This window comes from Sitophilus oryzae, unplaced genomic scaffold (genome assembly GCF_002938485.1).
Source record: "Sitophilus oryzae breed Bouriz unplaced genomic scaffold, Soryzae_2.0 scaffold_1203_pilon_pilon, whole genome shotgun sequence".
Classification (NCBI taxonomy): Eukaryota; Metazoa; Arthropoda; class Insecta; order Coleoptera; family Curculionidae; genus Sitophilus; species Sitophilus oryzae.
This window is the reverse complement of record NW_022145842.1, coordinates 805,073-823,572: the sequence shown is the minus strand read 5'-3', so window position 1 is coordinate 823,572 and position 18,500 is coordinate 805,073. Positions and strand designations below refer to the sequence as shown.

Sequence of the window (18,500 nt, the reverse complement as noted above, 5' to 3'; positions counted from 1 at the left end):
CTAAATTTTTGCAGATTGCAGTAGATCAATAATGACCAAGATATACATATAATATGTCAAAAATGATATTTACAAAAAAATGCATATACTATATTTCTCCTGGGAACAGCCGAATTTATCTCTATACAAAATGCTTCAGCCGCATGTGAAAACATAATTTAAGAGATTTTTATTGGTACAATAGATAGATTAGAGATGCAATGGTGCTCCCAATAACATGTTCCCATATTCAAGAGGTTCTGCAGAAATGCACTCCGTGCTTTTAAGAAGACTTTAGGGCAGAATCAACTTGATACAATGAGAAGAACTCCAGTAAGCATTGGCGTGAGCCTGGTACACAAAACTAGAGCAACGGACGGCAAGGCTAAACCTGTGCAAAATCCAGAGACTGGCATGCGTTTCCATCAAATGAGCGATGAGAACCTGTCCAACAGCAGCAATGGAGGTCAGGAATCAGTACTGGGAGAATTGTCAGATCAGGGGCTTGGAACACCCTCAAAAAGGAAATACCACTCCTGCAACTCCCATATGCCAAGAATGTACAACTTTGAGAAACATCTCAATGTAGTATTGAGCAATAAAAAGGATTGGAAGAGAGAAACGTCTGCTCTACAGTTAAAAGACCATACCATAACTTGGTATACTTATGCTTCCAAAACCAATGCGGGAACAGGGATCGGAATATTTGGGTCGAGAACTAAATACTCCGAACCAATGGGCACCTACCCTAGCATCCTACAGGCAGAAATTTACGCTATCGAAAGATGAGTACAACTTATCTTAGATAGGAACTATCGGAAACAAGAAATAGCCATATTATCTGATCAAGCAGCGTTAAAAGCGATCCCAAACGGTAATTAACTAAAGGCTTAACTCAAGAACTTGGAAGACTCCATCAGCAACCTGGAATAGGAATCTTGCAACGGTCTAAGACACTCAAAGAAGTTTCTGAGGGCTTACGACCAAGAAAAATCAAAGATCTTCCTGGATTTAAGTAAGAACAATCTTCGGATTATCACGGAGTTTTTAACAGGACACTGTCTCCTCAATGAACCTCACCTCAGTAGATTGAAACTAAGAAGAAACGGCGAATGCAGATTCTGTGGGAGAAATGGGGAAACACCAGAACACCTCATCACTGAGTGCGCCGAGACGACAACCATTCGTGACATGAACTTTGGTACGACTGATATTGGAGATAGAGAACTACCCACTATAAAACCGTCCTAGATACTGGTTTTTGCCAAAGACCTGGGACTGTATGATGAGTTATAACTCAAGAAAGGGGTACACAATAGATCTGTAAGGTCGCAGTGATTAATCCCCCTCCCACTCATTCTAAATTCATTCTAATCGGAGTTCCTTTATGGAGGCAATTTGCCCATAGAAGAATATGATATATATAATATTCAGTTTTATGATTCCCACACAATACGAATCTAAGTAAAACTCGTACTAGAAGACAAAAAAAAACATTTTGGAACTGGCAAAATTTACTATACGCTCTAGAAGTCTCGTCTTGCACCAACATGGGCTCCGTCTGTCGGGTCTTTGGTTGGGTAGACCCCTAGACGGACCCGATTTTAATGCGAGACGAGGCTTCTAGAGCGTATAATATTTTTTGGTACTAATCAAAAATACCTGTCTCTCCAAAAAATCCTATATGGGTATTTCGCCACTGCAAGATAATCTGCAAAAAAATAGTTATTTTTTGTAAACGCTTCTGCGTTAATCCCAAACGGAGACTAATTGTCAGAAGTTAGGTTTACAGATATACAAATTTGCCTAACGAACAAAAAAATGCTTAACGTTTCAGAAAGTTTATCTCTTTCCGTCGTCGGAAGCAAAAAAATTGAAAAAGTAAAGAACATAAAGATTATTTAAGAAAGGGAGATTTTCACAAATCTAAAGGTGCGTATTCATTATCCGAACGAACGAACGAACGAATGTTCGCTAGTGGTATGGACGGGGACCCTACGATAGAACCATATAGAACCGTACGAGAAGACCGGAGGCATTTGTTGGCGAGCGCCTTGACTCGAAACGGATGGTCGAGCGAACGAACGAACGAACGGCCGCATGCGTTCGGTCCCCGTCTAAATATACCGCACTTTCATTCGTTCGTTCGTTCGTTCGGATTCCTTAAGGTGCGTATTCATTATCCGAACGAACGAACGAACGAATGTTCGCTAGTGGTATGGACGGGGACCGTACGATACCGAACGCCTTTGATGTACCGACTCGAAACGGAGGCGTTCGGTATCGTACGGTCCCCGTCCATACCACTAGCGAACATTCGTTCGTTCGTTCGTTCGGATAATGAATACGCACCTTTAAGATTTGTCACCATTCATGGGACACAGGGCAGAGAATACATTTTAATAATGCCAAAATTATAATGAAAGAAGCGATAGCCTCTAAAAGAAAAATAAAAGGCTTTTTAATACAATCTAATAAAAATAAATGTATTGCTCATGCATCTGTAGATGTTAGTAATGTATGGCAATCGCTTCTTTGATTTTAAAGAACATAACATAAATAATAAACGTAACATACCTACGTAAAAATTAAAAATAATCATACAGAAAGTTTGGGGCTTTTTGGTTTTACCTTATTAAGTCATTTTTATCAGGTAGTAATTGTTTATTTTGAAGTTTAACTTGATATAATGTCATTTTAACAGAACGTCAACGGTTTTTGTAAACGTATCTGTTTTAAAAAAACTAAACTGTTCTCGAAGAGTCAAATTTAAATATTTTAAATAGTTTTTTTCTTTATTCTTTGTATCTTTTTGTTCCCGACGACTGAAAGAGATAAACTTTCCGAAACGTTAAGTATTTTTTTGTTCGTTAGGCAAATTTGTATATCTGTAACATAACTTCTGACAAGTAGTTTCCGTTTGGGATTAACGCAGAAGTGTTTACAAAAAATAACTATTTTATTTTGTAGATTTTCTTGTAGTGGTGAAATACACATATAGGATTTTTTGAGAGAGATGAATCCGCCACATAGGTATAGAATCTTTTTTAGAAAAATACCTGTATTGAGCGTTTAGTTCAATTCTAGAATATATTTGATAAATTAAAAACACCTAAATGATATCTTTATTCCATAAAACAGTTAATGTCGTACTTATCGTGTTTTGCAAAGTCATTCTGCCATTTACACTTCAATAAAGAAAAACATCTTGATACTCCGCCGTTAGCGCATCGACATACTGTAGCTAATTTATAGCTTTTCTTTTATACACCATATTTTCAGTAAAGTGCTAAAACGTCGCGAGCAGTAAATTCGAAAGTAACAAATGCAACATTCCTAAGATAGTACTGTAAAATAATAAAATAATCTTAAAAATTATATGATTCAAGTAGATATGTAAAAAATATTGAATCTGAATGTGATCTTAAAAAAAATTGGCGCCGTGAGGCACGTATAGCCGCCCATACTAAAATATGTTAATAAAAAGTTGGTAGGCAGTTCTTTTAGTTTCAATTATCAAAAACTGCGACTTTGACTGATTTTGATGTTATTACAAGTTTTGTTGCAAATATTATTCCTAATCTTAAATTGAAAACCGCGTTTCGCTAGCTACTGTAATTTAGGAGTTCCGATATTTTAAAATTTTTAACCCCCTCCTATACCCCCTTTACCAACCCCCCACCCCCACCAAAAAATAATAGCCAGATTCTCAGGTGCCACAGTATTTTGGTGCCAAATTTGGTTCAAATCGGTTTAGCGGTTTTTCAGTTATCGTGTTACAGACAGACAGACAGACGGACGGACAGACAGACACCATGAAAATATTTTGTATTTAGGTCATTTATGCCATTTTCAAACCTTCTTTATTGCACTTATGAAACTTTCAATAGGTTTGTCTTTCTCGAAGACCTGACTTTACGCATGCAACCAAACCAAAAAAGGACTACGGAAACACGGAATATCTCAAAAACAAAAAAATCTCTATCTCTGTTACTATTAATTTTAGGAGAAAAATGATTGAAGGTAAAATATTCTAAATTTAATTCTCTACAAAAAATATATCTTTAGATTTTTCGAAAAAAGTTATGCAAACGGAGATATTTCAAAAAAACGAAAAAATCCCAGATGGCGGCGGTTTTTTTCAAACTTCCCCCACTGGGACCGAATGGGACTTTTAAGGGGTTAAATAGGAGATAATTATCTACACATTCCCGTTGAGATCGGTTGGTTACTAATTTTTTCCACCTCAACCTCCAGATTGACTGGCCTATTCTTCAAAAGGAAAACGATACCTTACATTACCTCAAACTGAAAATAAATTTATCTGTAAATGCAAAATACTACTAATTAAATTATAACTAATGATAACAATTTAGCTTACATTGCGCCATAAAAGATAAAAATAACCCGAACACAATAAAAATAATCCCTAAAAGGTATTTTAACCTCAAATAGGCAATAAGCAATTTAACGAGACAAGTACAAATACGACGCCTGTTTCTATTTACTCAAGAAAAATTGCATACATTCAACTTGACACCGTGGCTCTTCGCTACATATTTGCATCACAATTTACATACGCATTTATTGTTGATCGCTTAACGAATGCAGATTTACAAACTAGTTTTTCAATAATTACTGTTAGCGTTCGCGAAGTCGTTTAATTGGGTTTTACATAAAAATTAAATTGTTACGGTCGCATGCCTACGCTTTCGTCATCTAATGTATTATAATTAATATCATTGCTGATTTTGTTTGATTCGACGATAAAAGTATATGATGAATAGAAAGAAGTAACTAAAAAATGTCTATACATCTGTGACGGATTCATCTCTCCAAAAAAGTCTTATAGGTATTTCTCCACTGTAAGAAAATCTAAAAAATAAAATAGTTATTTTTTATAAACACTGCTGCGTTAATCCAACGGAGCCTAATTGTCAGCAGTGGTTTACTAATAAACAAATTTGCCTAACGGACAAAAAAATCCTTAGCGTTTCGGAAAGTATATCTCTTTCCGTCGTCGGAAGCAAAAAACCACAAAGAACAAAGAAAAAAATTGGGGCCGGGAGGCGCGTATAGCCGCCCATACTAAAATATGTTAATAAAAAGTTGGTAGGCAGTTCTTTTAGTTTCAATTATCAAAAACTGCGACTTTGACTGATTTTGATGTTATTACAAGTTTTGTTGCAAATATTATTCCTAATCTTATATTGAAAATTGCGTTTCGCTAGCTACCAAAGATATTTAAACTCAAGAGATACAATTGTTTACCTTTCTCCTTCATCAGCCATTATTCTATCCTTATTTTCCCATCTCTCTTACACCGAAAACATTTGCCAGATTTACATGTATATATGTATTTGTATTCGATTAAATACCACAACCAATTATTAAGTATTAAATAATTTCGTTATATTTTTGTAATATATCAACTACATTAATTTGCTAACGTCAATTTTTTCATTTAATGCTTAACTGCTTTACTATTTTAAATTTTATAATGGAATAAAAATATCATGGTCGTGTTTCTTTTAATAATAAAAAGCAGTTTGGCAACGTCAGTTTTAGAAATATGCCGGCGTAGTACAACGTATTTCGAGGATGAATGGAAAATCCTAGATTCTCCTTCTGCGATATTGCTATGCCGCCGATCAAGCTCCATATTCTTTATTTGCAGTATTATAGTATTTTTGCGTTATTTTGTTGACTTCTGTGGACATTAATTTGAAAATATGGTGCATTCATGTATTGTGTACAAGAGAGTGTATCATTTAAATCCAAATTTAACTTTTCACCGGTAAATACAAATAAGTAGGGTTAGTTATATTACTATATGCTATTCTCTGTAGATCAGAGGCGTACCTAGACATAAAAAATAGCAGATCTCTAAATTATATTTTTAGGTTTATTTTTTAAATAATATATTTATTATGTTTTTTAAATTATATATTTATTAATTAAATTATTTGTAGGAAAAATATATAAAAAATATAAATAAAAATACATGTGGTACATACTAATTACCAATAAATTAATAACAATTTCTGTTTCCTTTTTAAGAAAGGGTATTGAATGTTAAAAATTAAATTTAAGTTCTATAAACCGCCTGTAATTTATAAACATCTATTTTCGAAAAACCGTACTTTCATATAAGAATAAATCTAATCTAGGTACCTATTTGGGTTTTACAAACCATTACCTACCTTTTGTGAAAATTTTATTGGGGTGTACCAAAGTTGGAATTTTGCGGCCTTACTTTTTTGTTGCCGTTACAATTTTATACGGCTTGTGTTTTAAATTTTAGTTGCTATAATGTAAATGGACATCTTTTGACATACATATAATTAATGTTCTTATTACATGAATTTTATGACTTTCTTACATTTTATTGTATTGAAATTCTTTACACATGCACTTTTTATTATTTATAAACAATATGAATTTTCCTTTGCAAACAAGAGAAAAAAAACTAAATATTTTTTTTAAACTAAGAACCGTTTACTAAACAATCACCATTTTATTTTATTTATGATTTTGTAAAATTATCGCTAGACTTTTCTGATGACTGTCTATTATAATATCAAATAATTTTGTTTAGTACATTTACACATTTACACATACCGTATGATCGAATAAAAACGGCGTCCAGTTGGCTTGGAAATGACGATCGATGGCATTTCCTATATAAATTTACATATAAAATGATAGCAATCTTCATTTCATAGCCATCGCTGACGCCGTTTTTATTCGATCATACGGTATAATATACATCTGATATTTTCAGTTCTGATTGACTGTGTTTGAAACATCCCTAAAATGAAAGTTAAGGTAAATAAATGTTGAATTTTCTTAACTTCTTATTCCCTCATTAATGAACAATTGTGAACTAATAAAAATTATAAGGCACATTTTAAATTTTATTCGCTGTTTTTTATTGTAGTTGTAAAATTCATATAGGTATATAATAATAAAGTTTGTATTATTTTATATATAAAATATTGTGTTATTAGGTTAAAATAACTATTTTATTTTGTTATTGCTAATAGAGGGAATCTCATTCGCCGGAGACGAACAAGGTTTGGAACAAGATATTGAAACTGCATTTACTAATACACCTAAAATTTGATATTGTATTTAATAAAATAAAGTAAAAAACGCTTATTAATTTTTTAATCGTTATTGTTATGTGAAAAGCCATCTTATAATAAACAATTATGCCGGTTTTTATTTTATTTCGCTATCCTCCATCAACTTATTTTTTTTACAATGCGACAAATATGTAAGATGTAAGTTTTATTATTATTTTATTTTAATTTATTAAACAATTATTTTAATTTCCTTAAAATACTGTCGGTCGATCGGCACGCCACTGGAAATTGACCTCAAACGTCTAATCTTTGTACATAACTACATTGTTGCCATCGAGCAGATACCCCTATTTCCTTCTCTATCCATTTTCTCTTGCACTCGTTGGTTTTCGCAGACCAATGTGTGATGAAGCTTTAAAGCGTTTTATGAATGGATCATTGTATCTCCCGAGTTTAAATATCTTTGCTAGCTACTGTAATTTTGGAGTTACGATATTTTAAAATTTTTAACCCCCTCCCATAACCCCTTACCAACACCCCAGCCCCACCAAAAAATAATAGCCAGATTCTCGGGTGCCACAGTATTTTGGTGCCAAATTTGGTTCAAATCGGTTTAGCGGTTTTTCAGTTATCGTGTTACAGACAGACAGACAGACGGACGGACAGAGAGACACCATGAAAATATTTTGTATTTAGGTCATTTATGCCATTTTCAAACCTTCTTTATTGCACTTATGAAACGTTCAATAGGTTTGTCTTTCTCGAAGACCTGACTTTACGCATGCGCATTAAAAGTGGCACGTATTTCCAAAATAATTACATTTCATCCGGTTTAGAAAGTACAAATTATACATTGTTATGGAAACCAACTTTTCATTGTCATCATATTGTCATAATATTGTCATAATCATATGTCATAATGTTATTTCCCTTGTGTAACAACGCTTGTTTTTTGCGTTTTTTATTTTAAACTTTGTATTAATTACTCTTTTATCGATCACTTTTATATAACCAAGGATGCAAGTGTGTTCAGTGAGAAGTTAATTTTAAGTTTGTGCAATTATATTTCTATTTTTTATTCGTTGGGTTTTAATTTTTGGGTAGATACTCGTAAAAATGACAAGAAAGTGTTTGGTGTGTGGAAATTATAATATAAATGTCCCCGAATTATCTTTTCACTGGCAAGTAAAGTATTCAGTTGTTCTTTTATGTATATTAAACCACATGCATACTTTCTGGTTAGATTTCCTAAGAATATTGATATTCGTACGGAGTGGCTAATTTATTTTTTATATAATTTAATTTTTGTGACAGTAACATTCAATTATTGTTCAAATATATGCATTTTACAAATTAAATTTTTAAAATTAATGTTCAAATTTGGCGCGTGGGCGATAGGTCCTCGAAAAGGATAGATAGAGTACAAGCCCCGCTTGCGCGTGTGCAACAAAAATAGAAGATAAATGGAAGTCTTTGATATGTTTGCGACAATTTCCATAGTGATTTACTTATCCACGTAAGTATATATGATCTAGGTTTATGACCCAAATAACTCATTTTGAGTGAAATTAAAAAAAACTTTTTTTTTGTCGATCTTACTAGCCTACCATACCTGTTGGTATGGTCGGCTAAAAATCTGATTAATTAAATCATGATTTTTTGCACCCTGTCAGCAGATACTTAAAAGTGAGAGTTCTTACTGTTACAAATACATATAAAAATACATGTGAAAATGTTGCAGTCTATAATAAACTCTATAATATATTTAATCTTCAAAACTTTGGTTTAACAATTTATTGAGAATACTATAATATGGATAGCAAAATAAACGATAGCCTGCGGTTGTCCAACGAAAAGATACATAACAGTGACAGCTTCGTCTGTCATTCGCAGTAAACTGTATTTTCTGTCATTTTTTGGGCGCCGTCTATCGAAATCTTTCCTAGCTCGTTATTAAACAGACTTTACCCGAGTTTTACAACAATGCTTTGGTGAAGCGTGAAAAATACGATTACAAGTTATGAAATATTTATTGACCAATGTAAGATAATTATAACGAATATATTTGTTCAAATAAAATTTTTCAGTTCTGGTTCATTGTTTGATCAAGTGTCATTTAACTCTCTTTCCAATAATAATTTAAGCATTCTAATGTAATCTTCTAAAGAAATGTTTTTCTGCCATTATACAGGGTGACTCTTACAGAAGTGCAAATATTTTTAGGGGTGGTATATTTTGACTCCAGGAATGAAGTTTTTTCGCAAATAAAAGATGTTGAAAATCGTAAATTTTCCTGTATATTTTAGAAAACTTTTTAGAACTGCCTATCCACCGCAAATTTTTCCACGCTATAAATTATAGTTTGAGTAAAGCCGTAACCATGGTAATATCAGAGGTTAAGAAATAACCTCTGATATTACCATGGTTACGGCTTTACTCAAACTTGAATAACTCGGTTATTTTGGACTTATTTAAAAAATTGTAAAGATAAAATATTATATTTCTTTTACCGAAATCTACCAGCCCTGAAAATGTTGACACTTATTTGATCATATTATACAATGTGTTCTATTTTCGTGAGTTTTATGGGGTTTCTCGTTTATGAGTGGTGATACAAAATGCGGCTTTCACATCCAAATAAAATACTGAGTATCCCATTTAAAAAAATTGGTGCCGGGACAAGTACCTGACAACATTATAGGAGAATGTATATAGGATAAAAATATTATTATTAATACTATACTATTACTATTTAGTTCCTTTATTCGTCAACATCAACTAAACATTTTACAGTACAATATGAAAAAAACTCCGAAAGTATTAAACCTCCTCTACTACCAATACATACTCTTATAATAGTTCTTCAAAATCGAGTCAAATAAAAACCAGAAAAAAAGTAGTCTAAAATATCTCTTTTCCGTCCTGTTTAGATATAAACGAATCCATCCACAAGAAAACACCGACGTCTTAGGTAAAATCACCGGCCATCCGTGACGATTTCGTCGTACGTGTATCTTAATCAAAATCTTTTATCAAGGAGTCTGGGTAGGTAGAGACGACCGGCGCTGGACACAAAGGGCAGAAACCATGAGGAGAATCAGCAGGTAGCAGTTTGTTAGTCGGACAAAAAATAAAATTTCGGTAATGGGTCTAATTTTGTTCCGTGGTTCTCTACAGTGTTCCTCTGCGGCGGACGGAATCCCGTAATTTTCGACCAATTTATTTTTTTGCGGCCGCTAAACCGAATTACAAATTGTAAAGTATCCTCGAAACTATTTTTGAGTCTCTTCGTATGTCTAATTTACAACATGACTCGATGTCAATTAAATTCTAAGCAATGCAGGTAAGAACTGATATAACCTTGATTTTAATTAAGAACGAGTAAATAGATATGATTTATTTCATTATTATGAGGAGAAGTGTTGTAGAATGTAGATAAACGATTTTAAGGAACTATTAATTTGTAATTTTGCACACACGCTTAAAGTCACACAAACTGACAATCATTCATCATTTTTATTTTAAAACCAATTTTAATATAAAAATCTCGATAAAAATGAGATGTACAATGTTCGTTCAGTCATTGGGGATTTCTGCTTGGAAAAAAGTCCGGAAGTTTTGCAACTTTGCAGGTTTATAGGTTTTGGGGTCCCTAACTAAAATCCATAAAATGCACACTTCCAAACTTGCCGCCGGCGCCCAAAATCGGTATTTTGTGAATATCTCGAAAACTATGCGTTTTTCGCGAAAATTTGAAGAGAGCAAAATTGAAGAGAATAAAATTTCCTATAAAAAAGGTTTTATGAAAATTTTCGTGAAAGTCAACCGTTTAGGCACAAAATCCCTGGAAATTTTACAATTTTGCGTAAAATATGATATATTATGTATGGTCGATTTTCCGAAATCAAATGTCGATTAGGGTTCACTAAAACTAGTTTTAGTTTAGTTTCATCAATTTTGTCATAAAACAGTGGCGTATCATTAATTTATGAATAATTAACTTTAATTATTGAAAATGTGTACTTGTTTCCACACCACCCAAGAGGTAAAGTTCATGGCGCGTTTATTTTAACGTTTTTATACGTTAATTCTTTCATTTAACGGAGGCCTACTCCACTAGATAAATTAAAAACTTTAATTTATCTGCATAAGGCCGACGGATCTGGCTCATTGATGTCAAAGTCGATCGTGTCTGCTGTGCTGGGCTCATCAGGGTGGTCTCTCAATAGGTCCAACTCTTCATCTTCAGCCGCCAGAGGGATATCTACAGGCAAGTCCAACTCCTCTTCATCGGATTCGTCCAGTGACACTTCAGTGACGTTGTCACAGGCTTTCCCATTGCGTTCTGCATCCGCAGGCTTTACCATAGTGGTTGGTTTTGCATTTACAGGATAAAAATGCCAATGGATTTTGGAGCTGGATAATTTTTCCTTTCAACGTTGTGACTGGAGTAATGCCTGTTTTGTTTTCTTCCAACCCCATTCTTCGGCATCTTTGGTACAACCAGACCAATGCTGAACCTGGTGGTAAGTTCGCAATGAATGCTGTCCAGCACGACAATTAATTATTTATAAATTAATGAGCGAATTGATATGCCGCTGTTTCATGACAAAATTGAAGAAACTAAGCTAAAACTAGTTTTAGTGAACACTAATCGACATTTGATTTCGGAAAATCGACTATATATACAGGGTGTCCCAGAAATGAGTGCAGATATTTTAAGGGGCGGTAGATCTATCTGGCCAAAAGAAACATATTTTCTCTTTACCATTTTTAAAATAAATTGAAAATAACCGAGTTATTTAACTTTGAAAGTTAAAAAAAAAAATTGCGACATTTTGAGAGCCGCCGGAGAATCTCGCGGATCCCCCGGCGCGGGGGAGAGATCTCGCGGATCTCGGCTTGTTCGCCGCCCGCTGTTGCCACATCGACTAGAAAGACTTAAAAAGTACTTGCAAAATCCCACACCATCCAAGAGGTTCTGCAGAGGTGCGTTACTTTTTTTAAGTGGGTGATCGCCAGTAGCCCTACTTTTCACATTACACAAAATAAACTAAAAGAAAAAAAACTTACCAAACAATAAAAAAAGATATCCCTATAGCAGAGAGATACAACTGCAGAGCTTTCTTTTTTTCCATTTTACCACTCTTAAAACTGCACATAACACTACACTTAATAACATCACTTCACTACAATTCTTAACAACACTATGCAAATTTTCAACTGTGGAAATATTGGCTCCCCTATTAATTTTAGAGCTAAATCGTAAATGGTTTTTAAAGATACATTACAAATTTGCACAAGGGGATCCAATATCTCGACAGTTCAAAATTTGCATGGGATATCCTATATTTCCAACGATGATGCACCACCCGGTATACCCTTGCTTCTTGACTGCATGCTATTATAATAATTGTTCAAAATGACGACCTCCATTTCCAATACATACTCTCCTTCTTCTGAGCATGGAATTTTTAACGTTTTGCAGCAATTCTTCGTTGCTTTTCCCGAATCCCTCAAATGCTGAACCATACTTACAAAGGTTCGAGCATTAGGGATTTGTCTATTCGGATACTCTTCGGAATAAAGTCTCCGAGCTTCTACAGCGCTTTTCCCTGCCAGAAAGTACCTATGCTCTTAGCATATCCACCTTCTCCAGATTTGTATACTCCATCACGATTTGCCTATACCGATACCGATTACCGACACAAAAATATGCACTAACGAACATTTCACAACACTTTAAACACAATCTCCGATCACTTTCTCGAATTTTAAAAGATCGATAATATTAGAAAGTAGATCGATTTCTAATAGTGTACATGCTTTGTGTACATGCGATTAATAATGTCGTTGGTCGTTAATATAATACAGGAATCTGTAATTTTCTCCCCACCGCCCATTTCATTGGAAAAAACGGCGGCAAGTTTTCTGCTTTTGAAATTACGATCGATGGCATTTTATTGTGTAAAAGTGGATGGTAAATGGCATCGATCGTAATTTCTCAGGCAATTTAACGCCTTAGCAGGTTTATCAAAAAAGCTTTATAGAAAAAAAAATAACTGAACATGTTAGTAGCTTTATTACTAATTAAACTATTCAAAACATGTTCTGATATTACTAAAAAAATTTAAGTAAAAAATATAGCAAATTTTATAGTTCTCCACTGTAAAAAGTATTTAAAATATTGCGCGTTTCTCTAGAATTAGTAAAGCAATCTACACTAATATGAATAAAATTAATTTTCGTATTTTTTCTGTAGCAACTTAAAATAATTGAATTTATAGATAAACATTAATTCCGACACTCTCTATGCCCGGTAAACGAATTTCCCGGGGAGTGAACAGTGGCACTCAAAAGTTTTTCAACATTTTCCGGAAAATGTCAAGAAAAATATAAAATTTTCAACATTTTTTTTCGCAAAAAAAACCTCATAGGCGTGTTTCTGGGGATGAACTATACTACCAGTGAAAATATCTGCACTCATTTCTGGGACACCCTGTATATCATACTTTACGGAAAATTGTAAAATTTCCAGGGGTTTTGTGCCTAAACGGTTGACTTTAGCGAAAATTTTCATATAACCGTTTTTATAGGAAATTTTATTCTCTTTAATTTTGCCCTCTTCAAATTTTTGCGAAAAACGCATAGTTTTCGAGATATTTACAAAATACCGATTTTGGGCGCCGGCAGCAAGTCTGGAAATGTGCATTTTATGGATTTTAGTTAGGGACCCCAAAACCTATAAACCTGCAAAGTTTCAAAACTTCCGGACTTTTTTCCAAGCAGGCCCCTTTTAGGTCCCCAATGACTGAATTTTGATCCCCAATGACTGAACTATATAGAATGTTTAGGAGGGGACTTAATCACCGCGACCTTACAGATCTATTGTGTGTTGATCCCCAATGAGTGAACTATGTAGAATGTTTAGGAGGGGAGTTAATCACCGCGACCTTACAGATCTATTGTGTGTTCCCCTTTCTTGAGTTATAACGATTTATAACTCATCATACAGTCTCAAGGCTTTAACAAAAGCCAGTATCTGAGACGGCTCCACAGAGATCTCTTCATCCTCGACATCAGCCGTACCAAAGTTCATGGCACGAATGGTCGTCGTCTCGGCACACTCAATGATAAGGTGTTCTGGTGTTTCCCGATTTTCCCCACAGAATCTGCATTTGCCGTTGTTTCTCAACTTCAGCCTACTAAGGTGTTCGTTGGAGACAGTGTCCTGTTAAAAACCACGTGACAATCCAAAGATTGTTTTTGCTTAACTCAAGGAAAACCTTTGATTTCTCTCGGTCGTAAGTTCTGAGGAACTTTTTCGAGTGTCTTAGACCGCTAGAGGACACCCATTCCAAGTTACGGATGGAGGCTTCCAGATTCCGCTTTGAGATACTAATTTAATGATAAAAATGAGATACTAATTTAATTAAATTTCATAAAAGTAGGGTCTCATAAAAAAGAGATCTCTTTCATCCAGAGGGACATCTTTTTCAGGCCAAATTGATTTGGTTCCGTGCGTGCCTGAGAGGTTCTTTAAACATGATCTATATAGGAGAGGCACCTATAAGATGATTTAATTCGACGGTTGTCTATAGCTCCATTTTGTGAACTTGAGCAATATTGCCATCAGTAGTTGTAATTTTAGGATATCCTAAACGTTTTTCGTCCCCAAACTGGTACAGTCACTGATTAATTTTCAGAAGCTTAAAAGTTCACGATAGTAAATATGTCCGCATTCAACTTGTCTATGATTTAGGCAGGGCATTTCTCGGGGTATTTGATGTTCATTGCTGCATTTTGTCTATTTTTGCAGAGATTTTCAGAATAGCCATTTAATCGACTCGTTCAAGTGACTGTTAAACATCGAAACTGGTAAACGCTCGAAATGCGTAAACATTCCTTAAAAAAATAATAAAAGCATTTTGGATTAATTATAATTAAGTAATTCTTTAGATTTGGGTATTTTAAATAGTTCTTTGCTTAGAACGACGGGAGACATATTATACCTTGAAATGTTAAGGGTTAGTTTAGATGACAGAAATGTTGGTAGATCTTATTAAAAAGCTAATAATTCATAAAAAATAATAATAATAATTTGAAGTAAATAAATTATTAAATTAAAAAATTAATAATTTGAAAGGTACATGAGCAAAATATCGTCATTACATAAAAGTTAATTCTGAGAAAAACGCAAATTAAAGTTTATCAATTAAAGTCGGAAGATTAACGGTGCCATTAACCAAACTTTAATCTGTGGTGGGACTTTTATGTAAAGGTAGAGTGGTCAACAACCAAAGAACACAAAATTGCTACTCGCCGACGTTTTGGAGGCTATTTACTCCACTTCGCGTTCACGGCTGTATTAGAAGAAAACAAAGGTCGCTTATTGGTCACAAAAGCCAAAATAAAAGTGACAATTTACGCAAAGAAAATGTTATAGAACGAAGCTAAAGAATCGGTAGAATTAGGTTTTTAATTATTTGAATCAATACTAAGCCATTTTTTAACTTATTTTCCAATAAATACTTTGTGTGTGACCACTGGTGTATGTCCGACTACTCGCATATTTACCCAAACTCAAGTATGAAGTAGAAATGAGCAAAAAAGCGCAAACTGCGATTCAATCGCAGCGATTTTAAAATCGCAACCTGCGATTGGCTCTCATAGGAAACTGCGATTGCGATTTCTTCTATTTGCGTGTTTCAATTTAAGCAACCAATATTACTATAGTTGCGATTTGCGATTTTCTGCGATTTGCGATTTTGCTGCGATTGTGATTTTGTAAACTAGGACCTTGATAACCTTATATCATCTTATATCTGCGAGTTGGCATTTTTAGGAGTTGCGATTTGCAATATTGTTGCGAATGTAATTTTGTGGTCGATTGAAGCATTTTATAGTAAATTGCGACTGAATTTTCTCTCTAATATTATTGATTTATAGAGAAGGTATTATTTTCTAGCGCCACGATCAATAATATACCGGGTGTTTCTCAAGAGTGGTTTACCCCTATAACTTTATTATTTTTTCTGATAAAAAACGATATTTGGTTTGTTGGTACATGACATAAATTAGGATTGATTGACGTATTCAATTGTTTTTTTGCCACTTCCAGTTTTACCGCAAACGGACAACAACTTTTTATGTTTTTTAATGGCACTTCCCTCGGTATTTTTTTTTTACTTTATTCGATAGAAAATGACACTCTGGCATACTTATCATATGACAATTTTTGACATTTTCGCTTAAACAATCGTATTTTAAATTTCAATCTAAAATGTCATGGCTGTGTTAAAAACACTAATTTTTAATAAAGATGCCTCAGAAAAATGTATTTGATCGTCTTAAAAAATGCCCAAATCATATTTTTTTAATCATGTCTCAATTTTTTCAAATGGAACAAGGGTGGCTCATTAGCATATTTGAGAAAAGCATTTTTTACTAAAGGGTGTGAGGTGAGCCATCTTAAAAAAATAATTCTTTTAGATTTTTTAAGAACTGGATAAAGAATTAGATAATTGAGTACCGTAGAAAGAGTAGGTATGTGTAGTTGCAGCAGTTGCAGCATATATAAAATTTTAATATCTATAATGTGTTGCAGATGTTAAAAAAAACTTAAAAACTAAACTACCCATTATTGTTAACTTTTTTGAACTGTTAAGCTATAGGATACATACACAGACATTTATATACCTAGTACAACTTCCACAATTCCGATTTTAAAATTCAATAAAATCCTCGATAAATTCGAGTTAAATATCTACATCATAAAACTCTTTGTGGAGGAAAATGTCCTTAATATTACATATTATTGTAATAAAGCATGGAATTTTTGACGAAATTTCACATAATTTTTTTTCCGATATCAAATGTTTAAACCACTTTGAGGAAATTATCTTTAATTTGCTTAACATTGCTAAATATCTTAAGTGATATAATGACTCACATTCCACATCTAAAAATGGCACATACTTAGTATCTATTTAGTGACTACAGAAGAAACTCAAAGAAAATATCCCTGTATGTAACTATAGTTTCTAAATATATCAAAAAGTATTTTTAATAGATAAGTAATTGGCAATTTTGCAATTCATTAGGTAAATCACTATCAAATCGTAAAGTTATAGGTAATTCACACTCGGATTAACATTATTACAACATGCAGCGGTCATAATTTTGTCTTGCAGAAAATAATGATAACTCTTTTAAAAACAGTAAAAATAGCAAAAATTCTTTAAAACATATGGGTCAATAGGCTCAATAAAACAGATACAAACAAAATTTTCAGGCCCTGAAATAGGTATGTAAATGAATGTAGTTTAACCACATGTCGCATCAGCTGTTTTTTAAATCGTCCAGCTGAATCACCGTTCGAATACACAAGACAAAAAATGTTTTTTGTACCTGTCTAGAGCTGGTAGGTACTTTGGAATGCAACGCAAGGTTACGTGTTTACTTTCACAACTTTATAACATCGTTCTAGCCTCGATAGACTGGTAATAAAATATTAATTGTTATTTTGTTTACAAGAAAATTAGCTTACCTAGTTGTTCCAGTATAAATTCCAAACAAAAATTGCCCGCTGGTATCGACACCCCGCTGGAATTCATCCACAGAGTACCGTTAGGTAGTACTTGTCCTTGGTTAATTTTTCCGGCTACCACTTGATTTGTACCAGTACAAATAGGAAAACCGATACCCAGATTTGTGTTCGGGCCGACTTCTATATTATAAGAAGAGTTCTTCCAGGAGATGCATTTTGCCTCCCTTTCTGAATAGATCCAGTCTGTACCGCAACATTTCTTCACTAATACTGAAGGCTCTCCATCTGGTGAATTATTCGGGCAAAACAGCGAATAATTGTAATCGATACAATACTGACTTGGAGTTATTTTTTGATCGTACTCCACCAACAAGGCGACGCCAAGCATATTGGGTACGAATCTGCGATTAGACAACGCATCTATTACCGGTTTGGCACATTTGGGCTGAAAATTCTCTTTCAGCACCCATTTAGGGGGAAGTTTTCCTTTGTACGGCGTTAAGGAACCGTTATAAAACACATTCAGATTCCAGGAGCTGTTGTATGACTTGATGCACTTTTGTTCGTAGGTCAGGATCTCGTCAAGAGCACAACACTTTCCGATAGTCACGTTTTTTTTCGCGGCTTTAACACGACCACTAAATAACAAGAAAACTAAACAGACGAGTTCGAGATACAAGAGTTTTCTGAAAACGGTAGTCATTTTAAAGTCGGATTAAACAAAGTTAAGTCATAATATGCGAGATCGACGAGTTGGCGGGTAAATTTAAGACAGCGCGTCGCGCGAACGCTATCATTACAAAGGCCGATAGGCAACTGGCACTGGCAAGTAAGTGAAGCAACTGTTTTTCTTTCGATTTCACCGGCGACGGCGGGCGACGGTG

General features: G+C 34.0%; 1 protein-coding gene across 1 annotated transcript in view; it reads right to left on the bottom strand.

Annotated features, from left to right (window-relative positions):
* The window catches only part of LOC115891944 (probable G-protein coupled receptor Mth-like 1), a gene marked incomplete at its 3' end in the record, with an annotated part of 51,092 nt that extends 32,592 nt beyond the window's left edge, over positions 1–18,500 (bottom strand). Inside the window, exon 1 of the mRNA XM_030912554.1 lies at positions 17,617–18,500. Within this exon, the coding sequence (XP_030768414.1) occupies positions 17,617–18,319 (703 nt within the window). The remainder of the gene's footprint in view (positions 1–17,616) is intronic.